At 38.2% G+C, this 27147-nt stretch overlaps 1 protein-coding gene across 3 annotated transcripts in view; it reads left to right on the plus strand.

The window, feature by feature from the left end:
• Positions 1 to 27147, plus strand: part of PRKDC (protein kinase, DNA-activated, catalytic subunit) — a 270539-nt gene that overhangs the window by 70037 nt on the left and 173355 nt on the right. For all 3 annotated transcript variants that reach the window (XM_074318994.1, XM_074318995.1, XM_074318996.1), the window contains exons 27-31: positions 804 to 1030; positions 18271 to 18365; positions 19891 to 19990; positions 21167 to 21300; positions 24845 to 25099. In XM_074318994.1, coding sequence (XP_074175095.1) covers positions 804 to 1030; positions 18271 to 18365; positions 19891 to 19990; positions 21167 to 21300; positions 24845 to 25099 — 811 coding nt within the window. The remainder of the gene's footprint in view (positions 1 to 803; positions 1031 to 18270; positions 18366 to 19890; positions 19991 to 21166; positions 21301 to 24844; positions 25100 to 27147) is intronic.

The raw sequence follows: 27147 nt of genomic DNA on the forward strand, positions 1-27147 counted from the left end.
TTGCTAATTCCCTAATGTCAACACATACATTATATACCTCTGCTCTGAGAAGCAGTAAGGTAAGCATTAAGCACTATTTTTTTGAATAGTGTTCTATTCAAAACCTCTTTGCATTTCCATGATTTTTAACCTTTTTGAATTCTAATTAACACTGTAATGAAAGATTTTGCATTACAGAAATAACAAATAACTAGGGATGTTAGGCAGAGAGAACCCCTAGTTCAGTATTCAGTGCACTTTTCATGTTACTTTTCCATTATAGCTCTGAGAGGAAATAATGCCTAGAGGGAAACAAACACGTTCAGATGTCCTTAGCTGTTTGTTTTTTCCCCAGGAATTTAGAGATTGTACCTTTGTGCAGACTGCTCTTATAGAAAGTTATATTTTCAAAACCACATCTCTATATGATTTGTCTTTATGTAGCAGTACAATTTCTTTGGAACTTGCAAGGATCTTATTCTCTTTAACATCAGTTAAGTAAAGCATCTCAGATACTGTTATGAGGTCAAATAAACGACAAAAATTCTTATGATTTAGCCATTGTGTTTCTTCAGAGAAAGGCAAGACTACTTTGTTACATAATTATTCTCTTTTTTAAATAGATTTCTCTATTTCTTGATTTCTTTAAAAGAGTGTTTTTAATATGTCAAAAAGAATTTATTAGTCTAGATTCTAGGTGATCCGATTAGTATTACTAGTGTTTATTTTTTTGAATAGTGTTCTAAATAAATTTTTATAACATATTCTAGTTATGCTCCGAGACAGGCCAGCATATTCAGTTGTCATTTAATGTTTTGTTTTAGGATGGAATTGTGGACCCCGATGACAGTACTTTGAGAGATTTTTGTGGTCGATGCATTCGAGAATTCCTCAAATGGTCCATTAAGCAGACAACACCGCAACAGCAGGAAAGAAGTTCTGTAAACACCAAATCGCTTTTCAAGCGACTATACAGCTTTGCACTTCATCCTAATGCTTTCAAGAGGCTAGGAGCATCACTTGCTTTTAATAGTATCTACAGGGAATTCAGGTAAGTAAACCACAAAGCAGGAGAGTGTAAAACAAGTTCTTTAAATTAGTAGTGATTTGGAAAAGTGGTTTGGTGTTTATATGTCCATATGTTTATATATCAAGCATTTAGTAAGTATGTGCTGGATGCTGTGCTATTTTGGGGGGGTTAAAAATGAATTAAAATTCAGTTTTCAGTCAAGAACCTCAGAAACTGCTGAGAAATACATAAAAGCATCACAGAAGAGAAGTATGTAACTGTCATGCGGGGTGGCCTGCGGGGTCTCTGCTCCCGCTCCCCATACAAGAACGCAGGATATGGTGAGGCCAAAAAGGAACACCCACGGAGCCATAGGTAGGGGAGTCATACCACTATATTCTCTCCGGCGGCACTACACTTTCAATGGAGGCTGGATTCACACTGTCCGCAAACCACCATCCACACCCGCCAGCCCAGCCACCATCCTCTTGCCAGCCCCCATCCTCTCTTCTCTCTTCCTCTCTCTCCTCCGTAGCCGCAGCAGTTATATTAGCGGCTAATTGGCTAACTGGCTACAGCTGATGGCCAATCAGCCACAGCTGACGGCCATCTACTACCCGAGCCAGCACTCCTCCACGTGAGGCCGAGAGCCTGTAAACTACTTACTGGGGCTCTGCCCCCTCACTCCACCCCTACAGGCTCTCGCCTAACAATCCACGCGACAAGCATCCTCCGCGAGGGCCCCCGCGCGAGGAGCCTGGGGGTGAATGCAACATCCTGGACACAGCCAGGCTCTCTGGGCACAGCTAGGGCTTCTCAGGGCACCACCAGCACTTCTGGGCACAGCCAGACTTCCTGGACCTCCCAGGGCACCACCTGTCCTCCCGGACACAGCCAGGGCCTCTCAGGGCACCACCAGTGCTTCTGGGCACAGCCAGACCTCCTGGACTTCTTAGGGTACCACCTGTCTTCCCGGACACAGCCAGGGTTTCTCAGGGCACCACCAGTGCTTCTGGGCACGGCCAGACTTCCTGGACCTCCTAGGGTACCACCTGTCCTCCCGGACACAGCCAGGGCTTCTCAGGGCACTGCCACTCTCTGTGGGCACAGCCACACTTCCTGGACACAGCCATGGCTCTCAGGGCACTGCCACTCTCTCTGGGAACAGCCCAACTTCCTGGGCACAGCCAGGGTATCTTCAGGGCTCAGCCAGACCTCCTGGACTCAGCCAGGGCTCCCAGGGCACTGCCACTCTCTCTGGGAACAGCCCGACCTCCTGGGCACAGCCAGGGCATCTTCAGCGCTCAGCCAGACTTCCTGGACTCAGCCAGGGCTCTCAGGGCACTGCCACTCTCCCTGTGCCTCTCAGGGCACCCTGCTGGAACAACAGCAACTCACAATCAAGGCGCTTACACATTCTCAATGGCGGCCAGTCAAGACACAAAAGCAAATATCCCCCAGTTCCACTAACGACAGTTCCCAAACAAACAGTCAAGCGGTCCATTAAATTAGGGATGGAAGGCAATTCCCCATAGTCCATAGTCATTCGCCAGGGCTGTCCTGGGGGTGAGGGACGACCTGGACCTCACCCTCATCTCCCACGGAGGACTCAGCCAGTGTTACCTCCTGGGACTATAAGTCCTGCATCCGGGCTGCCTGAGCAGGAACTTCCCCGGCCCACAGGGCTGCAATAACCTTCGCTTCCTCCGGCCTGTGCTGGTTGGGGAACCATCCACATCTTTCCACCTCTCCACGGGGCTCCATCTCTCCAGCAGCTGCACGGCTTTTCCTGTGCTGGTGGGAGAACCGTCCACATCCTCCCACCCCTCCATGGGGGTCCAGCTCTCCGGCAGCTGCTCCTCCTGGTCTTCCTCAGACTGGGTGTTCATACACACAAACTGCTCCACCGCCCTTCGGGGAGCTTTGGCCGGCACCATACCCTGCTCGCTGCGCCATTTGTCATGCCGGAGACCATGCTCGCTGCGCCACTTGTCATGCGGGGGACCCTGCTCACTGCGCCATTTGTCGTGCTGGGCGACCTGCGGGGTCTCTGCTCCCGCTCCCCATATAAGAATGCAGGATATGGTGAGGCCAAAAAGGAACACCCACGGAGCCATAGGTAGGGGAGTCATACCACTATATTCTGTCCGGCGGCACTACACCCTCAATGGAGGCTGGATTCACACTGTCCGCAAACCGCCATCCACACCCGCCAGCCCAGCCACCATCCTCTTGCCAGCCCCCGTCCTCTCTTCTCTCTTCCTCTCTCTCCTCCGTAGCCGCAGCAGTTATATTAGCTGCTAATTGGCTAACTGGCTACAGCTGATGGCCAATCAGCCACAGCTGACGGCCATCTACTACCCGAGCCAGCACTCCTCCACGTGAGGCCGAGAGCCTGTAAACTACTTTCTGGGGCTCTGCCCCCACAGTAACCAAGTGTGAGTAGGTTAGGGAAGGCTTCCAATAGTATGTATACTTGAGATGAGATTTCAGTGACTAATGGAAATCAGCCAAAGCTTTTCAGATGAGAGGGATGGGGTAGAGATAAGAAATAGGATGGTACATAAGGAGATAAAGACGTTTTATATTTGTATAGATCTTGGAGTTTGATGCTTGGAAGGGAACATAGTGAGGCCAGCCAGGAGCCTTTGTCAACTTAAGAAACATAGATCACCTCTACTGATGAAAAGTCCCTGGAGTAGTAGGAGCAGGGAGCGGCATGGTTAGATTTCCTCCTCAAATTCAACAGCTGATGGCTATATAGAGTGTGTATTTGAGTGGAATAAGACTTATAGCTAGGACAACAATGAAAGAACTCTCAAAATTTCAAGAAAAGAGGGGCGGCCAATTAGTTCAATTGGTTAGAGTGCCATGCTCTTAACAACAAGGTTACTGGTTCTATCCCCACATGAGCTACTGTGAGCTGCGTCCTCCACAACTAGATTGAAACAACTATTTGACTTGTAGCTGATGGGTCATGAAAAAACACACTTAAATAAATAAAAGTTAAAAAAAAAAAAGTTCAAGAAAAGATAATTAGTCTTTGACCTAAGGTGATAGTGGTGTTTGTTCAACCGTTTTTTCATACACTTAGCATTACTTATTAAAAATGTTATATGCCATATAATACCATGCTCAGTTGGCAAAGACTGAAAATGTTTTGTCTAAGGTCAAGCACAAAACAAGGATGACCATTCTCACCACTGTTATTCAGCATAGTGTTGGAAGTCCTTGCCAGAACAATCAGGCAAGAGAAAGAAGTATAAGGCATCCAAATTGGAAATGAAGAAGTCAAATTATCATTTTTTCAGATGACATGATTCTTTATATAGAAAACCCTAAAGATTCACCAAAAAACTATTAGAAACAATAAATAAGTACAGTCAAGTTGCAGAATAAATAGTCAGTGTACAAAAATCTGATGCATTCCTGTATACTAACAAGGAAATTTCAGAAAAGGAAATGAAAAAAACATTTCCATTTGCAATGGCAACAAAAAGAATAAAATACCTAGGGAGAAACTTAGCAAGGATGCGAAGAACCTATACACAAAAAACTATAAGATATTATTAAAAGGAATTAAAGAAGATACGAAGAAATGGAAAGATATTCCGTGTTCGTGGATTGGAAGAATCAACAGTTAAAATGGCCATATTACCAAGAGCAATATACAGATTTAATGCAATCCACATTAAACCCCAAAGATGTACCATACAAGTACAATGGAATACTACTCAGCCATGAAAAAGGTGTGATAATGTCATTTTCCACAACCTGCATAGATCTTGAGACTGTCATGCTAAACGAAATAAGTCAGACGAAAAAGGACAAGAACCATATTGTTTCACTTATGTGTGGGATATAAAACAGAAAGCAGCAAGCAAAACAAACAAATTCATAGACACAGACAACATTATGGTCGTTACCGTACAGGGGGTCAAATATATGGTGACGGAAGGAGACTAGACTTTGGGTAGTGAGCACACAATGCAGTATACATATGATATAGTATAGAATTGTACACTTCAGACATGTTATTAACCAATGTCACCCCAATAAATTTAATTTAAAAAAATTTTAAGAAAAAGATTATGTGCCAGACATTGTGCCAAATGCTGGAGATAGAAATATACAGCCATTCTTTAGGGTTCCATTTAAGAATGAGAGAGATAATAATCACAGAGGTAAATGTAAAATTTATACCTGAAATTAGGGCTTTTAAGTAGTGGTACATGATTACTAAGTAATTTTATAATGACGAACCTGACTTTGGTCACTATTGCTTCTCTCACGAAGTGGAAGTTGTGATAGAGATGATGGGAGTAATTATAAAATAAGATATAGATAGATAGATAGATAGATAGATAGATAGATAGATAGATAGACTCTATTTCGCTTTGAGTATGTACGTGCACATTTGTATTAAGTGATGAATTTGAAGTCACTTCGTTATTTTTTAAATCTTTTGAAATTGTGACACCTATATGTACAGAAGATGATTTAAAACATAGTAAAGCTGTCACTATTTGCAGATGACATGATGTTATACAGAGAGTGCCAAAAAAATGTATGCACATCTTAAAGGAAAAACCTTTATTAAAATTATGTTGATGGTAACCACTTTGCGCACCTCTTGTAGTTGCAGAAGTCAAATGTGACTTGTATTCATCTTTTGTTATTGGTATATACTGAGTATTACAATTTTAATACAGTTTTTTCCTTTCTTAAAATGTGTATACAAGTTTTTGGCATCCTCTGTGTATAGAAAACCGTAAAGATTCCACCAAAAAACTGTTGGAACTAATAACCAGACTCAGTAAAGTTGCAGGATACAACATCAATGTACAAAAATCTATTGCGTTTCTATACACTAATAATTATCTATCAGAAAAAGAAGTTAAGAAAACAATCTTATTTACAATTGCATCAAAAACAAACTACCTAGGAATAAATTTAACCAAGGAGGTGAAAGATATATATGTGAAAACTACAAGACGTTAATAAAAAGACATTGAAGAAGACACAAATGATTGGAAAAATACTCCATGATCATGGATTCAAAGATTTGATATTCTTAAAATGGTCATACTTCACAAAGCAATCTACAGATTAAATTCAGTTCCTATCAAAATTCTAATAGCATTTTTCTTTTTTTTAATTTATTTTAAAATTATAGTTGACATACAATGTTATATTAATTTTAGATGTACAATATAGTGTTTAGACATTTATAGAACTTATGACAGAATCACCTAGTTATTATAATGTTATTGACTGTATATTCCCTATGCTCTACTTTACATTCCCATGCCTATTTTAATAACTGGCCATTTGTGCCTGTTAATCCTGTTCACCTTTTTCACACACCCCACAAGCACCCCTGCCATCTGACGACTAGCAGTTGGTTCTGTGTCTACAAATTTGTTTCTGTTTTCTTTGCTCATTTATTTTCTTTTTTAGGTTCCACGTATCAGTGAAATTATATGGTATTTCTCTTTTTCTGTCTGACTTATTTCACTAAGCATAATACCCTCTGGGTCCATGCATGTTGTCACAAATGGTAAGATTTCATGATTATTTTATGACTATGTAATATTCCATTGTATATATGTACCACATTTTTTTATCCATTCGTCTATCAATGGACTTTTAGGTTGCTTCCATTTCTTGGCTATTGTAAATAATGCTACAGTGAATATAGTGTTAAGTTTTCGGATTTCTTTGGATAAATACCCAGAAGTGGAATTGCTGGGTCTTGTGGTAGTTCTATTATTAGTTTTTGAGGAACCTCTGTACTATTTTCCATAGTGGCTATACCAGTTTGCAATCCCACCAACAGTGTACAAAGGTTCCCTGTTCTCCACATTCTTGCCAAATTTGTTGCTTTATTGATGGTGCGAGGTGATATTTCATGGTGGTTTTTATTTGCATTTCCCTGATGGTTAGTGATATTGAGCATCTTTTTATATATCTATTCAGCCAACTGTATTTCCTCGTTGGAGAAATGTCTATTCACGTCCTCTGCCCATTTATAAATCAGATTGTTAGAATTTTTAGTGTTATATTATATGAGTTTCTTATGCTTTTTGTATATTAACCCCTTATCAGACATATAAGTGGCAAGTATCTTCTTTCATTCAGTAGGTAGTGTTTTCATTTTGTTGATGGTTTCCCTAACTGTTGAAAAAATTTTTTTGTTTGGTTTAGTCCCTTGCCTGGGAAGACATAGTCAAAAAAACACGGTTTATAGCAATGACAAAGAGTTTGCTGCCTTTTTTTTTTCTTAAATATTTTTTGAGTTTGTTTTTCATACAGTGTAAGAAACTAATCTAGTTTCACTTTTTTGCATGTATCTGTCTGATAAGTCTAGTATGAATATGACATCATAGGTATTACAATGTTATTGACTATAGCCTATAACAATACTTTACATCTTCATGACACTTTTAGTTACAATTTGTATTTCTCATCTCCATAACACTTTTAGTTACAATTTGTATTTCTAAAAACCTTTAAACTTTCTTACCTGTCCCCTCAAATGCCTTCCCATCAAACGACCACCAAGTGGTTCTAGTATCTATGAGTTTCTTCGTTTGTTTTTTCATGTAGTTTTTTCAGATTCCACATATAAGTGAAATAACATAGCATTTATCTTTCTCTGTCTGACTTATTTCATTATGCCTAATACCTTCTAAGTCCATCCATGTTGTAACAGATGGTAACATTTCTCTATTTTATGGGTGAGTAATATTCCATTGTTGTATATATGTATCACATCTTTATTCCTTTATCTACCGATGAATACTCAGGTTACTTCTTTGTTTCCAATTCACATGCTTTGTATTACTTGATTTTGTCTAATTGCTCTGGCTAGGACTTCTTATACTACGTTCTATAAAAGTGGTGAATGTGGAAGTTCTTGTCTTGTTCCTTAGGTCAAAGAAAAAATTTTCAGCTTTTCACAATTGAGTATGTCCTTAATTATGGATTTGTCATATGTGGCTTTTATTATGCTGAGGTATGATTCCTCTAAGCCTACTTTGCTGACAGTTTTTATCATAAATGGATGTTGGATTTTGTCAAATGATTTTTCTGCACCTATTGATAGGATCATATGATTTTTGTCTTCCCTTTTTTTTATGTGGTGAGTCCTATTGTTTTTACAGATAGTGAACCAACCTTGCATCCCTGGAATAAGTCCCACTTGATCATGGTGTATGATCTTTTTCAAAATATTGCTGAATTCTGTGTACTAATATTTTGTTGATGATATTTGCATCTGTGTTCCTCAGGGATACTGGCATATATACCGGGGGTATCAAAAAAATGTATACACGTGTCTTGTATTCATCCTTTCTTATTGGTGTATATTGAGCATTACAATTTAAATACAGTTGTTTCCCTTCGTAAAATGTGCATACATTTTTTTGGCACCCTCTACACACACACACACACACACACACACACACACACACACGATGTATGACAATTAAGTTCGAGAACTTCTGGCAACAATGTTGGTAACCTTTTTTGATATCAGAAGGATTATTCATTATGAATTTGTACCAACGGGAAAAAAGTTAACCAAGTTTAATATTTGCAACTGCTGAAAAGGCTTCGTGAAAACGTTAGATGAAAAAGACCTCAAATATTTGCCAGCAATACATAGCTCTTGCATCACAATGCACCAGCTCACACGGCACTGTCTAAGGGAGTTTTTAGCCAGTAAACAAATAACTGTTTTAGAACACTCTCCCTACTACCTGATCTGGCCCCCGAGTGACTTTTTTCTTTACCCGAAAATAAAGGAAATATTGAAAGTAAGACATTTTGATGACATTCAGGACAAGGGCAATACAATGACAGCTCTGATGGCCATTCCAGAAAGAGTTCCAAAATTGCTTTGAAGGGTGGACTAAGCACTGGCATCAGTGCATAGCTTCCCAAGGGGAGTACTTCGAAGGTGGCCATAGTGATATGCAGCAATGAGGTATGTAGTACTTTCTGTAGGATGACTTCACGAACTTAATTGACGGACTTTTGTATTATATTTTTTATATTAATATGTATATATTAAATGTCTTGGTATTGTTTGATATCAGGGTAATGCTAGCCTTGTAAAATGAGTTTGGGAGTCTCTGTCCTCATCAACCTTTTTGGAGTAGTTAGAGAAAAACAGGTATTATTTCTTTTTTGAGTGTTTGGTAAAATTCACCGTTGGAGCCCTCTCTGGTCTAGGAGTTTTGTACTTTGGGTGTTTTAGATTACTGATTTGATTTCACTAGTAGTTAGCTGTCTGTTCAGATTTTGTTTCTTCCTGATTCAGTCTTGGAAGGTTGTATGTTTCTATCGATTTCTTCCAGGTTGTCCAGTTTGTTGGCATTTAACTGTTTGTAGTATTTTCCTGTAGGCCTTTTGTATTTCTGTGGTGTCAGTTGTCAGTTCTTTCTTGTCTGATTTTATTTCTTTGGGCCCTCTGTTTGTTCCTCAATGAAACTGGTTGAAGGAGTATCAATTTTGTTTATCTTTTCAAAGACCCAGCTCTTGGTTTCATTGAGCTTTTGTATTTTTATTTTTTTGACTCTATTTCATTTCTTTCTGCTCTGATCTTTATTATTTCCTTCCTCCTACTCACTTTAGGCTTGCTTTGTTCTTTTTCTATTTCCTTTAGGTGTCAGGTTAGACTTCTTATTTGAGATTTTTCCTGTTTCTTGAGGTAGACCTGAATTGCTATGAATTTTCTTAATAGAACTGGTGTGGCTCTGTCCCATAGTTTTGGAGTTGTTACGTTTTCATTTACATTTGTCTCAATGTATCTGTTGATGTCCTCCATGATCTCATTGTTAGCACACTCATTGTTTAGTCACTTGTTACCTAGCCTCCACGGGTTTGTATGTTTTTCATTTTCGACTTGTAATTTATTTCCAGTTTCACACCATTGTGATCAGAGAAGTTGCTTGACGTGATTTCGTTCTTAAATTCATTGATACCTTTTTCTGTGGCCTCACATATACCCTATGGAAAATATTTCATGTGCCCACGAAAAGAATGTATATTCTGCTGCTTTTGGGTGAAATATCAATTAAGTCCATTTGGTCTAATGTGTCATTTAAGGCCACTGTTTCCTTGCTGATTTTCTGTCTGGATGATCTATCCACTGATGTCAGTGGGGTGTTAAATAAAGCCCCCTACCATTATTGCCTTACCGTCAATCTCTCCCTGTATGTCCATCAATATTTGCTCTATATGTTTAGGTGTTCCTTAGCTGGGTCCATAGATGTTTACAAGAGTTATATCCTCTTGCTGGATCATTATGCAAGGCCCTTTGTCTCCTGTTACAGCCTTTGTCTAAGTATTGCTACCCCAGCTTATTTTTCGTTTCCATTTGCATAAAATGTCTTTTTCCATTACTTTAATTTCAGTCTGTGTATTCTGACCTGACGCGGTCTCTTGTAGGCAGGATATGTACGGATTTTGATTTTTTGATCCATTTAGCCACCCTACATCTTTTGACTGGCCCTTTAGTCCATTTATATTTAAAATAACTGTTGATAGGTATGTAGTTCTTGCCATTTTATTGTTTTCTGATTATTTTTGTAGTTCATCTCTGTTCCTTTCTTATTCTCTTGCTCTTTCCTCTTGTGTGTTGATGACTTCCTATCGTGTTATGTTTGAATACCTTTCTCTTAATTCTTCTGTATTTCTTACAGATTTTTCATTTGTGGTTACCATGTGCTTCATACATACCAAGGTATGTTTATAGCAGTCTATTTTAAGTTCATGGTTGCTTAAGTTTGAACACATTGTAAGATCACTATAATTTTTACTCACCCTCCCAGTTTGTTTTTTCATTTGGATTTACCTTTTTGTGTGTGTTTGTGTGTATCCCTAAGTTCACTGATATAATTACACATGGTCTTCCTAATTTGGTCTTTTAACCTTTGTGCTGGCTTTATAGTTGGATGCGCTACTGCTTTTACTACGTTTTTGCCTTTGTCAGTGAGAATGTTTTTCTTTCCTAGATTTCTTATTCACGTTTTTTATCTTTCCTTTTCCTCTTAAAGAAGTCCCTTTAACGTTTCTTGTAATACTGGTTTAGTATACTGATGAACTTCTTTGACTTTTTCTTGTCTGGGAAACTATCTCTCCTTCGATTCCGAATGATAGCCTTGCTGGGTAGACCCATCTTGGTTGTAGTTCCTGGCTTTTCGTCATTTTGACTATTTCGTGCCAATCTCTTCTGACCTGCAAAGTTTCTGTTGAGAAATCGTCTGATAGTCTTATGGCAGCTCCCTTGTAGGTAAATAACTGCTTTTCTCTTGCTGCTTTTAAGGTGATCTCTTTGTCTTTAACTTTCGGCTTTTAATTATGGTGTGTCCTGGAGTGGGTTATGGTATGCCTCTTTGGGTTCGTCTTGTTTGGGACTCTTTGCACTTCTTGGACTTGTATGTCTATTTCCTTTGCCAGGTTAGGGAAGTTTTCAGTCATTAATTCTTCAAGTAGGTTTTCAATCCCTTACTCTCTCTCGTCTCCTTCTGGTACCCCTATGATGCGAATGTTGGTATGATTGATGTTGTCCCAGAGATTCCTTAAACTATCCTCATTTTCTGGGATTCTTTTTCCTTTTTGCTGTTCCAATTGGGTGTTTTCTGCTACTCTGTCTTCCAGATTGCTGATTCGATCTTTTGCTTCATCTAAACTACTGCTGAATCCCTCTAACGTATTCTGCATTTCAGTTACTGTATTCTTCATTTCTGACTTTGAAAAAATGTTTCAATCTCCATTTTTATGTTTCCTATCTCTATGTTGAAGTTCTCACTGAGTTCACTTATTCTTCTAAGTTCATTACGCGTTCTTAAACCATATTTTGAACTCTACATCTGGTGATTGTTCTCCTTTCATTTAGTTCTTTTGGAGTTTTGTCCTGCTCTTTCATTTGGGACAATTTGCTTGTCTCCTCATTTTCAATGACTCCCTGTATCTGTTTCTATTTATTTGGTAGATCTGCTACGTCTCCCAATGTTGACAAAGGGGCCTTATGTAGAAGGTGTCCTGTGGAGCCCAGTGGTGCCGTCTCCCTGGTCATCTGAGCCTGGTGCTCCAGGGGTGTCCACCTTGTAGGTTTGTGTTCCCTCCTGTTGCAGTTGAGTCTTAATTACCGTTGGCATGTCAGTCGGTCGCGTTGACCCTCAGGCTGTCTGGCTGGGGACTGGTTGTGACTACAGCGGACAAGCTCTTATGCGAGGACTGACCCCAGAGAGGGAGTCCCTTTAGCCATCGAGTCCCTGGTCCCATCGAGTCCACCTTTTGGGTGTGTCGTTTGTGAAGCTGCCTAGGTGGTGCTCTGGTGTGAGCTGAAGCCTGCCACTGTGTGTGTTGGTTCTGGAGCCTCTTGGGAATTGCTCTGGTGCAGGTCAAGGTCAGCCACTGCTTGTGCCAGAGTTGGAGCCTGTTGGTAGAAGCTACAAAGTGATCTGCGGTTGGTTGCCGCTTGTGCTGTTCTTGGAGGTGCCTGGCAGAGGCTATTCCGCAAACCAAAGCCGGCTGTCACTTATGCTGGGCATGGGCCCCTTTGGTAGGCACTGCGATGTGAGCTGAGGGCAGCTGCTACTTGTGCCAGGCTTGTGGCTGCTTCATTGAAGCTATGTTCCAGACCTAGACTGCCCGATGCTTATGCTTGGGGCCTCCTGCTGGGAATTACAGTGTAAGTTTAGAGTGGTGGCCACTTGTGCTGGGCTTGGGTCACTTAGTAAGAGCTACAGGCATGCCAAAGCCAGCCACTGCCCGTTTGGCGTTTTGGACCTTGAGAGATTTCGGGAAAGTCTGCAGCCCAAATTGAGGCAGGCCACTTATGTGGAGGAGCCCCTAGAAGAGGCTCCGGCTGGGTGAGCTAGTTTAGTGGGGTGGGGTCTCAGGGAACCACCAGGGCAGGGCAAATGATGTTAACCAGGTTGTTGGAGAGCTCCGATTTGATGTCCGCCTGGGTGGGAGGAGAACTCCACCGAGGAGCAATGGTGCCTGATAGTGCTTCTGTCCTCAGAAAGAGCTGCTCCTATCCCTGCCCCTCCAGCACTGACCCTGAAGTTAGTGAATTTAGTTCTTCCTCGTATATCCCTGGCACTTTCGGAGCTGCTGTCCCTGCGCTGGAGCTTAGAGTGTGTGAGTTCGTGATGGTGTGAGTCTGTGTGCAGTCCCTTTAAGGTCTGTGCCTCAGTCTCCCGCCGTCCTTAGTTTTCTCGGATGAAATCCCGTCTGGTTTTCAAAGCCTCATGTTATGGGCAGTGCCTCTGGTTGTGGAGCTCAGTGTGGGGCTGGAACCCCTCACTCCTAAGGTGGTACTTCTGCACCTGAGAAATTACTTCTGTTTCCTAATACCACACCACGAGTGTGAGTCCTGTCTGTTCAGCGTGTCTGACCTTCCTCCAAGTGTCAGTGTGGCTTCTTGTTTATGCCTTCAGCTATAGGAATTGTGTTTATCTAGTCTTCAGGTAGTTCTCAGTGATAGTTGTTCCATAATTTACTTGTAATTCTGATTGGGTCTTTTGAGGAGGCTAGCACCTAGTTGACCTACTCTGCCATTTTGACTGCAAGTGATTTCTGCAGTACAATTTTCAATTAATAGAAAAAAGAGTCCTAATATATGTATGGAACTGCAAAATATCTCGAATAGTCGGATCATTTTGAGAACAAAGAATAAATCTGGAGGTATCACTTTCCTAATTTCAAACTACAGTGGTACCTCTGTTTTCGAACGTTATCCATTCCGGAATACTGTTCGATTTCTGAAACATTCATAAACAGCCAACAGCTAGGCCTCAGGATCTTGCACTTAGCAGAAGCCCTGTGACATGTTCGACTTGTCTTTTGAAAACCAAAGCATTTATTTCCAGGTTTACGGCGTTCATAAACTGAAATGTTCATCAACGGAGTCGTTAGAAAACTGAGGTACTACTATATAGTACAAAGGTATATTAATTTAAAATGTATGATATTGTCATAAAAACTGATACATAGATCCATGGAAGAGTACAGAGAGCCCAAAAAGAAATCCATCCATATATGGTCAATTAAATTAGGACAAAGTAGCCAAGAATATACAATAGAGAATGGACAATGTCTTCAATAAATGGTATTGTGAGAACTGGACTGCCACATGCAAAAGAATGAAACAGGATCACTCTCATACAATTACACAAAAGTTGTATCAAAATTAAAGAGTTGAATGCAAAATATGAAGTAAAAGTCTTTGAGGAAAATACACTAGGTGGTAAGCTGGGTGACATCAGTCGTGGCAATGATTTTTTTATTTGGCTTCAAAATTAAAACTGAACATGGGGGGCCGGCCCGGTGGCTCAGGCGGTTAGAGCTCCGTGCTCCTAACTCCGAAGGCTGCCGGTTCGATTCCCACATGGGCCAGTGGGCTCTCAACCACAAGGTTGCCGGTTCAATTCCTCGAGTCCCGCAAGGGATGGTGGGCTCTGCCCCCTGCAACTAAGATTGAACACGGCACCTTGAGCTGAGCTGCCTCCCGGATGGCTCAGTTGTTGGTTGGAGCGCGGGGCTCTCAACCACAAGGTTGCCAGTTCAATTCCTCGAGTCCCGCAAGGGATGGTGGGCTCTGCCCCCTGCAACTAAAATTGAACATGGCACCTTGAGCTGAGCTGCCGCTGAGCTCCCGGATGGCTCAGTTGGTTGGAGCGCGTCCTCTCAACCACAAGGTTGCCGGTTCGACTCCCGCAAGGGATGGTGGGCTGTGCCCCCTGCAACTAGCAACGGCAACTGGACCTGGAGCTGAGCTGCGCCCTCCACAACTAAGACTGAAAGAACAACAACTTGAAGCCGAACAGAACCCTCCACAACTAAGATTGAAAGGACAACAATTTGACCATTGTTCCCCAATAAAAGTCCTGTTCCCCTTCCCCAATAAAATCTTTAAAAAAAAAAAACTGAACATGGGGTATTACATCAAACCATAAGCTGTATAGGAAAGGAACCATTCAACAAAATGCAAAAACAACCTAAAGAAAATATTTGGAATTTATATATCTAATGAGCGGTTAATATCCAAAATATGTAGAACTCATACAATTAAATAGTAATTACAGAAGGAACCCAATTTTAAAAGGTCAGAATATCTGTATAGACATGTTTCCAAAGAAGATAGATGACCAGTAGGTACATGGAAAGATGTTCAACATCATTAGTCATCAGGGAAATGCAAATCAAAACCGCACTGAGATATCACTTTATGTATGTTAAAGTGACTGCTATCAAAAAAGACTAGAAATAATAAGTGATAGCAAGATTGTTGAGAAATGGAACCCTTGTGCACTTTTGGTGGTGTTGTAAATCTGTGCATCCACTATGGAAAACAGTATTGTGGTTCCTCAAAAATGAAAAATAGATGTACCATAGGATTCAGCAATCCCACTTCTGGGTGTTTAGCGAACGGAATCAAAAGCACTAGCTCAAAAAGATATTTGCACCCCCATGTTTACTGCAGCATTATTTTCAGTAGCCAAGACTTAGAAGCCACGTCTATTGATGGATGAATGGATAAAGATGTGTTTTATACATACACACACACACACACACACACACATATCAGAATATTACTCAGCTATAAAGAAGGAAATCTTTCCATTTGTGACAACATGGACGGATCTTGAGGGCATTATGCTAAGTAAAATATGTCAGACAGAAAGATAAGTAATGTATGATATCATTTGTATGTGGAATCTAAAAAAAAAGAAAGTGGCGGTCATAGATACAGAGATCAGATACAGAGAACACCAACGTTGCCACAGGTAGGGAGTGGGGGTGTGTGTTAAACGAATAAAGGAGGTCAAAAGGTACAAACTTCTATTTATAAAACAAATTTACGACAGTGGTAATAAGCAACATGGTGACTATAGTTAATACTGTATTGCATATTTGAAAGTTGCTAAGAGAGTAGATCTTAAAAGTTCTCATCAGAAGGAACAGAATTTTTGTAACTATGGTGATGGATGTTAACTAGACTTATTGTGGTGATCATTTTGTTATTTTATACATAACCGAATTAGTGTGTAGGACACCTGAAACGAATATAATGTCATATGTCAATTATACCTCTATTTAAAACGTGTTAATTTTATAGAAAACGGTAAAAGAAGTGTTTGCATACTTACCACTTAGGTTAAGAAATAGAATATTTTCTATATTTTAGAACCTACCCTGCCCTGAGTTAATCATTCTCCTGAGTTTTAAATTACTTGTTCCCTTCCCCTTCTTTTTTATTTTATTATTTTAAAATGTACCCTATATGGAATAATTCTGAGTTTGGAAAGTAGAGAGTAAGCATAGAGGAGACTGAAAAGGATGTGGCCGTGTTTTCACTGTTCGTTGAAAGAACCTGGGAGACTCTCTGCTGAATGGAGACTGGCTTCAGCTTTCCTGAAGGATTACAGGAGCCCGTTCCAAGGAATTACAGTACTTTGACCAGGTCTATCATTAGTCCCAGGAAGCAGAGCTGTCCAGAAATGGTGTGAAGTAGACCAGCAGCTAATAGTGGAGAAATATCAGAGGGTGTGGACTGCTCTTTAATTTCTGCTTCTCAGTTCTCAGTGGCCTTCCCTTGCCTATTAGGAACAGGTCAGAGCACTGTTTCTTGTGGGATAAATGAGCACTGTCAGCTGACCCAGGCTTAACATGAACAGTAGAAAAACTTCAAGCACATGATCATGGTAAGCCTGGTACATAGGCTAAATTCCTAAACAGAGGAATTTGGGTCAGGCTTACCTGGATCTTCTGTCTAGGTTGAAAACCTATATTGTGTATCCTGGTGGAGACAGCTGTCAATAAGTCTCTTTCTTGGGTCCTTGCTTGCCTTCCATAATTGAATCTCCTTGACATTCTTCTTGGGTGTCCTGTTTACTTCTTTCCTTTTTTGGGCTTCGATTTCTCTTTCTCCTGTTGTTTCTTTCTTGGGTACTCTCATTTGTTGGACCACTTTCTAAGTGGCTCTTCGACAAAAATTTCATGAGAGATAAATCTTTTGAGATCTTACATGTTGGATAATATAAAAACAAGTTCTTATGTTTCCTTTCTGCATGCTAAAGAACTGTTTTTGCACACCTTTCTTTGGAGAGCACAGTTTAAGAGTATCATTTTGTCATGTCATTTCTCTACCTGCCTACATTAACTGGTTTTGGTATCTAAGATAAAAACACTTGTACTTTGACCTTTGAAGACCTCTACATTTCAACTCTAACATTTGTAGTCTTATTGTAAATTGCTCTTCCAAACAAACCTTCCAGCTTTGCTGGTTTGCTTGCTGTGTTTTTCATCTTGCTTCCATCTTTATTGGTAATAGCCTTTATTATCAGTGTCAGATTTGGGTATGCAACATTGTGGTAGATGTGGACTTTGTGGAACTCTGAGAGGCCTTGCTCCTCCTGGAATTCAAATTAAAAAACAAATTGGGATAATATTCCTGCCAAACCCAATACCAGTTTGCAATTCCTGTTCTAAGTCCTCCAACACCATGCTCTAGTTTTATTTTTTACAGAGAAGTGCTCCTTCCCAGTGGGTGATACAGTGACCTAGCCCTTCAAAACACAAATAGAACATTTAACTCTTAGTTTTCTCTGAACTCCTGTGAGACTTAGTGCCTACACCTGTTATTTTGTCATTTTGTACTTAATCGTTTACTGTCTTATGTTATTAAGGAACACATTTTTCAGTGAGAGATCTTAACCTCTCTCCTTGGCCTACCCATGAGTTTACACATCCACTCTGTATAAGTGGGTGGTCCACAGACGTTGTTAATTGAATTATTTACATGTACTGGATATGCTTGTAAAAGCCTTCAAGTTTACTGTTGGTGTTGACTTATTTTTGGATAGGTTGAGAGCTTTTAAAATTCCTTTTATTTTAAAAGAATATGGATGCAGTATCAGATCTTCTTTTCTATACATTTAATTTGAATGAATTGTGTGAAGTATGGTCAGAATAGCAGTTCTAAGGTTATGTGCTATGAGCAATTGCACAGATGTAGGAGGAAGAGGGAGGGATACTTATGTACAGAAAAAAAGCCAGTGCTGCCTCTTTTGATTTACATTGTCTGGTCTACTCTTAAGTTTTCTTTGAGAAAACTTATTTTTGGTTGTTTTGTGTTTTAAAGCATTTGAACCATTTTACAAAACAAAATTAATTAATGTATTTAATAACGTTACTTTTTTTTCTTGTTATTTCTGCTTTATTGTTTTCTTATGTGAGGATCAGTATTCTTTATTTTACAGGGAAGAAGAGTCTCTGGTAGAACAGTTTGTATTTGAAGCCTTGGTTACATATATGGAAAGTCTGGCCTTAGCACATACAGATGAGAAATCCTTAGGTAGGTTTTATGTGATCTTCGGTGTGCATGCCAATTTTGTTTGCCTCACAAGTCTTTTTCACTCAGGGTTTAAGCCTGTTGTCTTCCAAGATGGTGTACTCAGGTCTCGCACTCAGGATGATACATTCCTCAGGTCTTCCATTCAGGGTGATACATGTAAAGGGGAGATATGCCCCTGTAGTGCCTCAAATCCAGTTTGCAAAAGAGTCTGCCGTGCTCTCCTCTTCTAAGACCATATATCCCTGATGGCCACTGAGGTTGGACCCCTGCTTAGTCAGTGATCCCACCCAGGGCAGGTGGGACAATTTTATTGTCAGTTCCAATGAAGCCAGCCAGTTGCTGTATTAACACATGTGAAAATGTACACATATTGTACAACATAAATATATAATTTCCTAATTATGGTCAAAATAGCTATATCATAATCTTGTAATGAATATATATATACATATATATATATATATATATACACATATATATATATATGTGTATATATATATATATATAGTCAGAAATAGGCTAAAATAACCAAGAAAATAATAAATGATGATCTTTACAATTAAATTTTGTCCAGAAGCTCTTAGGAACATCATGGAGTTTTTGAGCTGGAAGGCTTCTTAGAGCTCTTCCCATTCAGTCTCCACACTAGTCAAGGCTCGGAGGCCCACACCATGTAAGCAACTGGTCTAGGTCACATAGCTGTGTGCTGGCAGAACTTCTCTTTCACTTACCAGATTTTGGTTTCTGTTTATTTTTTTTAAATACAAGTTGAGCTCCATTGTCTTTCTTGTTGATAGCCTACTATGGGTAAAAATGCTTAAAATTTAGTTCATCAAATAAATTAATATTGCTTTGTTTATCTAGATATCTTATATAGGTGAATTTTCTCAACAAGTGAAAATTTACTCTTTTAAAAATCACTGCCATACTTAAAAAACATAGAAAGGAAACTTCTGTTAACAGAGGTTAAAATAAGTTGTGTGAGGCTCTTTTCCTAAATAACCCTAGACATCTGTAGATGGTTTTACTATTTTATTTCTGTTCTCTTTCTATAGTAGCTTTGTTATTAAGCTGTAGAGTTTAACCTACATGAGAAGAAGGGGAGGTCCTTTCCTATTATTTACACCCCTTAAATAATAGCCTTAAATTCAAGTACACAGGCTCTTGCCTGGTATGTGGGTTTTGTAATACCTGCAAAGTCTCTTCCATTGCAAATCTATTACATGAGGCTGTGCTTTGGTGGGCTGGGGGCGCTGGTGGAGCAGGTTTTCATTAGTTGTGGTATTTGCTGTATGTGTGAGTGTTCCCTATGCTATCCTGTAGTCTTAAATGTGTGCTTTGTTTGGGTTTGGACATGCAATGTAAATCATTTATTTAAATTTTATATTCTGAGGGATGAAAAGGTATTAACTCATTGTAAAATTACCTGTAATTAAAAAAACTAGATCAAAAACTTATGATACTAATTTAGTAATAATCTGTTATATATCTTCTTTGGAAATAATATTTTTGCACTTGATAACAGGTACAATTCAACAGTGTTGTGATACCATTGATCACCTAAGGCGTATCATTGAGAAAAAGCACGTTTCTTTAAATGAAGCGAAAAAACGACGTTGCCCACGGTAGGTGATATTGCTTCAGTTCTCTTTTATTTTCCCCCAATGTAAAACTAGTTCTCAGTTAATAAAGGAGAATCTGGGAGGAATGTGTAAGAATTAATTTTCTGAACAAGGAATGTGTGGAAGTATGAAGAGTAAGTTTTCTAAAGATGTTAAAAAAAAGCTTTATTTTTGAAAAATCTTGACATAAGATATGAATTTGTTTCAGTTGGGATAGTAGATACAATTTGAAAATTAGTTTTGTATCTGAGAATTTATTTTACCTGAAGTAATTCGAATACAAATTTGACATGGAATTATTTAACTACAATATGCATGAACTATTATGGAGTAAATTTGAAATATAAGAACTGAAATATTGAAATAGTAGGATTTTGACAGACATGGAATTATAGAATTATGAAATGAAGCTGCTCAAAACCAAGGCTATGTTATTGACCAGTGGTTTCCAGTCTTTGCTCTCATTTCCATCCCAGCAAGTTCTCATTCTCAGACATGATGGAAGTGTGCCATGCATCAGCCCCTCCAGATCTGAGCGGGGAACTCTGGTGTCTGTTGGTGGCAGCCACTCTGCAAAAGTATTATCCCATGTGGACTGGATATTAATATGACCTCTTTTAAAATTGCTTCTTCCAGATTCTAACGTTAATTTATGACATCTCTTTAAATCATTGGTTTTCAGACTTCAGCATGCATCAGAATTACCTGGAGGTCTAGTTAAAACACAGGTTGCTGGGCCCTGCCCTCAGAATCTGTTTCATTAGGTCTGAGGTGGAGCTGAATTTGCATTTCTGCCAAGTTTACAGATAATACTGATGCAGGTGGTCTAGAGACCACAATTTGAGAAGCACTGCTTTAGATCTTAAACCTCCTTTTGTTTGAAGTACAATGAAAAGTAAACATGAAAATACTTGGTGCTGTTCTTTTAAGAAATGCTTGTAAATTTTTCCCTCCAAAAAAAATAAAAATAAAGGTAAGCAGCATTTAGAACCTATTTAACCTGTGACATTTTGGTTGTATTCTAATGATAATACATTTAAAAAGATATTAAATGCTTTTTAATAGGGTTTCCACGTATATCAGTGTGACAATATTGAATTTATGTTTTATAGACTCTTGGGTCACTTAAATATGAAATGTTGGGGGGCACATTATATACTGTGTGTTATCTCCATACAGAGGATTTCCACCTGCGGCATCATTGTGTTTACTGGATGTGGTCCAGTGGCTTTTAGCCCATTGTGGGAGGCCCCAGACAGAATGTCGACACAAATCCATAGAACTCTTTTATAAATTTGTTCCTTTATTGCCAGGTATGGTGATCTTTATGTCCTATAAATAATGGGTTTTGCTTTACCAGTAGTTTAGAGATGCATAATTAATTTAAAATGTGATCTTTCCATCTTTTAGATGAATGTAACAAATAATATGTTTTTAATAAATGCAAAAAATACGTTCATTAACCATTACAGATCGTTTGTATGACAGTGATAAGTTATGGCTATAAATTTTTGAAAGATTTACAGAAGGAAAGAAAAAAATGCTATTTTGATATTAGTCAAATGGTATAGAAGAAGTAAATGTGGAATTTCCCAGCATCTTTTTTTATTTCACTATATTTTTATTTTTCTAGACCATTTAAAAGAAATAAAGAAGAGTTGTATGACCACTGTTGTTGTTAACATGATATTCAATTAGGAGTTAGAAATCTTAATAATATTTAATGAAATAATGCAGTTGTTTTATTTCAGTATATAACTAATAAGAAATTGCTGGTCTCCTAAGTCTGAATGATCTCAGATCATTGTGATATTAAAGGAAAGAAGTGAACCTAGGCTTTTCAATAATCTGTATCTGTAGGCTAGAGATAATTACTAAATTTCTTAGGAATAAGTGTATTGTTTTGTTTTTTCCAGCAAGTTCAACCCCAGGTTCTGTAGCGTAGGCATGGGAAGCTGTGCTTCAGGACAGACCCATGAACTGGCTTGCCCTCTTCAAGTGCACTGTGCTCTAGTCCAGAACCAGTGCACACTCTGGCATATGTGTCTGGGTGAGAAAGGTGATAGTGCACTCCCTACAAATCATGACAGAGAACTAGTGCTCTTTGGAAAATGGGGTGGAGTACTATTTTGGGGCTTTTTCTTCATGGAAAAAGAGTAAAACTTATTTCATGTAATTCTAAACTTAGAATGAATTCTATATTTTGTTATACTATGGAATTTATTATAATGTTATGTACTATATATTTTATATACTACAGAGGGTGCCAAAAAAATGTATACACATTTTAAGAAAGGAAAAAAACTGTATTAAAATTGTAATAATATATACAGATAACAAAAGATGAATACAAGTCATGTGTATACATTTTTTTGGCACCCCCGGTACATTATATTCATAGTATGTATCATATATGGTGTGTAAATATATGAAATACATTTATCTACTATTCTATAATTGTATTTATATAGTGGAAATATATAGCTGTATTTTTAACTTTGAGAATTGCTTAAAAAGCATGATTAGTATTTTATATTTGGTTAACAACTTTTAAAGTTTGTTTTTTGTGTTAAATCATGCTTCCACCAGTCCTGTAAAGTCAGTGTGGGGTGGAGGGGTGGGACATGTTTTCATTATTTTAAAAGGAAAATAATGCCCTTTTATTTTACATAGGTAGAACTACTTGTTGGCAAACTCTACCTCACATTTGGGTCTTTGGCTGTCTCTTGCCCACATAATATCTAGTGATGTCAACTTGACTGACCCAAGACATTTCTATTGCCCTTCCTCTCAATTGCCTCTAATTGAGACCTCATATATTTTCAATGAAGTAAATGAGCTCTACTTCTCAGAATTGTTTTTGTTTTACTAAGGATGCTAAGTAGTAGATGAACTTGCCCTGCTACCAACGTAAAATTTTTATAAAATTAATGAGCATTCCTTGACTTACCTTTTCAGTGTCCTCCAGTGGTGCATCTACATTTCCTGTCTCTTTTCCTCTAATGGTTTTTAATGGTTTTTAAGAGATATGATAGGCATCTCTTTAGATCAGAAGTCCTATGTTCTGAGGTCCTGCACCATAAGTGGGGGTGCTGGGCACATCAACACCCAAGTGCAGGTATGTCCTTATGACATGTTTCAAGATCTTCTGAGATCAGTGAATGGGAACATGTTGCACAAAAAGCCAGAGTGACAGATAACCACACTCGTGAGGAGGAGAGTGAGAAAGACCTAGAAAGCTGGGAAGATTCCAAGCTCTCCAAATGTACTTTCCTATTTCTCTTAGGCTTAGGTTCTTACTCATGTTCCCTTGTCTTGTTCTTTGTCTAGATCTGTCTTTTTTTTTTTTTTAAATAATGCTGCAATGAACATGGAGATGCACATCTTTTTTTTTTTTTTTTTTTTTTTTTTATTGTATTGGGGAATATTGGGGAACAATCCATTTCTCCAGGGCGCAGCTCAGCTCCAAGTCCAGTCACCATTTTCAGTCTTTAGTTGCAGGGGGCACACAGCTCACCATCCCATGTGGGAATTGAACCTGCAACCTTGTTGTTGAGAGCTCATGCTCTAATCAACTAAGCCATCGGCCGCCCCTCCAGAAGCTCAGTGGCAGCTCATTGTCTTCAGTCTAGTTGTGGAGGGTACAGCTCACTGGCCCATGCAGGAATCGAACCGGCAACCCTGTTGTCCAGAGCTCGTGCTCTAACCAGCTGAGCCATCCAGCCACCTCTAGATCTGTCTTTTTGTGTCCTTTATTTCCTTACTTTCTATTCTGTCACTCTTAGCTAGTACTTGATATAGAATTTAAATATGTTATTATTTTCACTCATTGTTAGAGTTTTATTTTCTTTGTTTATTCTTAGTGAAAATAATGGAATATTTAATATTTCTTTCTAAAGCAAACCCTAAAAACATGATGTTAATCTTTCACTTATAGAGCTTCTCATAAGTATTTTTGACACAATAGAAAAACTGTTTCTTCTTAAGACGTCAAAGTTACATTACTATTTTGGATTATTCACTAACTTCATTAGACTCAAAATGATTTGGCATTTTCAGAGCCTCTCATTTCAGAGAATGCGAAATAAAATTTTGTGATTTTTTTTTTTCTTTAATTTAGAAAATGATGACTACCTAAAAGAAAAGTACCTTTTAACAAGCAGATCATTTGACTCTTTTATTTAATAAACACTACACTTACTGTGTGGTAGATGCTATTCTAAGCACTTTCATATATAAACTAATTAATTTTTGTAATAACCTCAGAGGTAGATACTGTTATGATTCTCATTTACGGATGAGGAAACTGGGATATGAGAGGCCAGGTCACCACAGCTGGGAGGTAGCACAGCCAGGATAGGAACTTAAGATTCACAGTGCTCTTTTTGTGTTTATCTCTTCAATTATTCCTTTAAAAAAAGAATAATAGTATTTAAGATAAAAGGCAGAAAAAAGGGCAGGAAGTTTACAGTTATTTAACTGATACCCAACTATTTTTATAATGTTTAAAGAAACTGAAGAGAATGGCTTTTGATAGAAATACCTTCTTGGCAGTAATTATAGTGAAACAAGTTGTGAGTACTATGGTTAAAAAAAAGATTGTCCTGTATCATTTTGAAATTTTACTACTCTAGTAGATAGTTTATGTGGGACTTTTATTGAAAACTATATTTGAAATATTGTGTAGTGCCAGTCTTGTTCTGGCCTGGTTACATTTTTTAACTTACCAGACTTTTAATTTTTATCATTTTATTATTGGGGGATGCTGTTTTTAATTAGGCACAGTGATTCGATGAAATAATTTTAATTACGTGTAAGTTATTTATATGTATGTTTTAATCTTGTTTCTTTTTTAAGGCAACAAATGCCCTTCTTTATGGCTGAAGGATATTATCAAGAAAGAAGATACTTCCTTTCTCATAAACACATTTGAAGGTGGGGGAGGATATTGTGATCCACCATCAGGCATCCTTGCTCAGCCAACCCTCTGCCATATGCAAGGGCCGTTCAGTCTAAGAGCTGCTCTGCAGTGGATGGACTTGCTTCTGGCAGCTCTGGAGTGTTACAACACATTCATTGAAGAGAAAACCTTTGAAGCACCTGAGGTCTTGGGTAAGTAACACTTACCCGTAAGTTAGTGGTGTTCAGTTCTGCCTGTAGTCATTGTGGGGAAAATATCAGTGGGGTTTTGATGAGATGGTTTGCTGCTGTCCCAAAATAACAATAACAATGGTGACAACATCATTTAGTATTGTGCAAGTGCTTTACCTGCATTCTTACTTAATCTCAAAATGAGGATGTTAGTATGATTTAGATGATACAATTAAGGCTTCAAAAACAAAGTCTATACTTCCTTTTTGCCCTGTCCACAGGTTCTTGACCCTTTTATGAAAATAACCTTTTAAAGTTTTCATTTGTACGTAGTAAATTAAAGAGAGTCTTTCTTGACCTAAAGCTTTATGATCTTATTCCGTGTTTCTGTGTAGCATGTCTTTGTTTTTCTCACATTTTTCTATTAAGCATTTTTATTATAATATGGTAATAACAGTGTTGTTTGCAGAGAGGCAGAACATAAGGTAGAATGTTTGTTTGTTCTTTGGCCCATGCTGGGAAGAAGAAGGTAGGCAGTCTCCATCCTTTTTGTGACCTAAATGGGACTGTGAGGATAGGAGATGGCTTTTGGGAGGTGCATCTCTCCAAGGGTAGAGCATCTGAAGCTGACAGATGTGCTCTCTGCTTTGCAATTCTCTGAGCAGGCATATGTTAATTTTCTGGAGTTCCACTTAAATCTTCTCTCATGAGCTGAACCTCAGACTTGCCACTCAGAACATGTTCTCTTATTTGAATGTTTTTTTAATACAGATGGGAAATCCATACTAGTGGTGGTGGTGGCTGACTAAAGGAACTACCATGCTCTCTCTTTAATTCCATCAGAGATAAGGTCCATGTTATGGAAATTTTGGAGAAAGGAACAAGGCTATTTTCCTTTTAGCTTAAGGATGGTAAAGCCAGGCATAGTGTATAATGTGTGCGCGTGTACACAAGCTAAAGTTCAGGAAAACAAATTTTATACTGTTCTGAGAAAATCTGACTCCATTGTGATTCTAGCATGAGATTATCAGAAGGCTAGGTCAAAAAGTTGTGAAACCTTAAAAACAGCAATAGTAGCTGTTCAGTTTCAAATAGTACCTTAAATTTATTGTTTTAAGAAGCTCTCATATCCTCATTTTGAAAATCTAAACAAGGAAAAAAGCATAGAAAATATGCAAAACCTCTCCCCTAATCACATTCCCTAGTGATAAACACTATAATAATTTAGTGTTTACTTTTCTAAACTTTGTTATACATATTGTATATTTTTTCTGATTTTCATTTTTTAGTTAATGGGATCATTATGTGTGCTTTACTGTAATTTACTTTTTAAAAAGAAACAACATATTAGACATCTTTTTATGTTGGTATATATAGCTTGATCTAGTTTAAATATACATATATTACTAAATCATGTGTCTGTATTACATTAAGTAGTTTTAAACCAGTTTTATTTATTTACCCTGTGAGGGGAGGGAGACATTAAAAACAGTGTACCTTCATTCAAACTTTAAAGTTGACCCCCAAAATTTGTTTTCCGTATAGCTTTCTGGTGTGTTATAAATGTTGGCATTTTAATATAAAACTGTTAACATTACTTGAAAAAAAAGTATTCATTGGAACCTAAATACTATAGTAGTTTTATATTTAACATCATCAGCTTTAAAATACACTTTCTTTTATGGAGAATTTTGCACAGTCCCTCATTATTACCATTCCATCACCCGTACATTTTTTTAACCTAAGGTGTCATGCTTTTATGCTTATGTTTTTACTTATAACTCTACCTATGTCTTTGTAATAAAGGGTCTGTGTTTAAAGGTTTCTTCTGTGTTATTGCATTCATTATTAGGGCACATTATATTCATTACTACTACAAAATAGTATAATAAACATTTTTATAATTGTTACATATTAAAGGAAAATCATATGGTTAGAATTTTATTGTTTGTTTGTTTAGATGTTAGTACTAAAAAAAACTTGTTCATATATACAAGTGCTATGTTTGAATAATTCTAAAAGGCACAGTTTTTTTTTTCACGCAGTTAACATTTTTCGCACAGTTAACA

Source organism: Rhinolophus sinicus, linkage group LG14 (assembly GCF_036562045.2).
Source record: "Rhinolophus sinicus isolate RSC01 linkage group LG14, ASM3656204v1, whole genome shotgun sequence".
NCBI classification, from domain to species: Eukaryota; Metazoa; Chordata; class Mammalia; order Chiroptera; family Rhinolophidae; genus Rhinolophus; species Rhinolophus sinicus.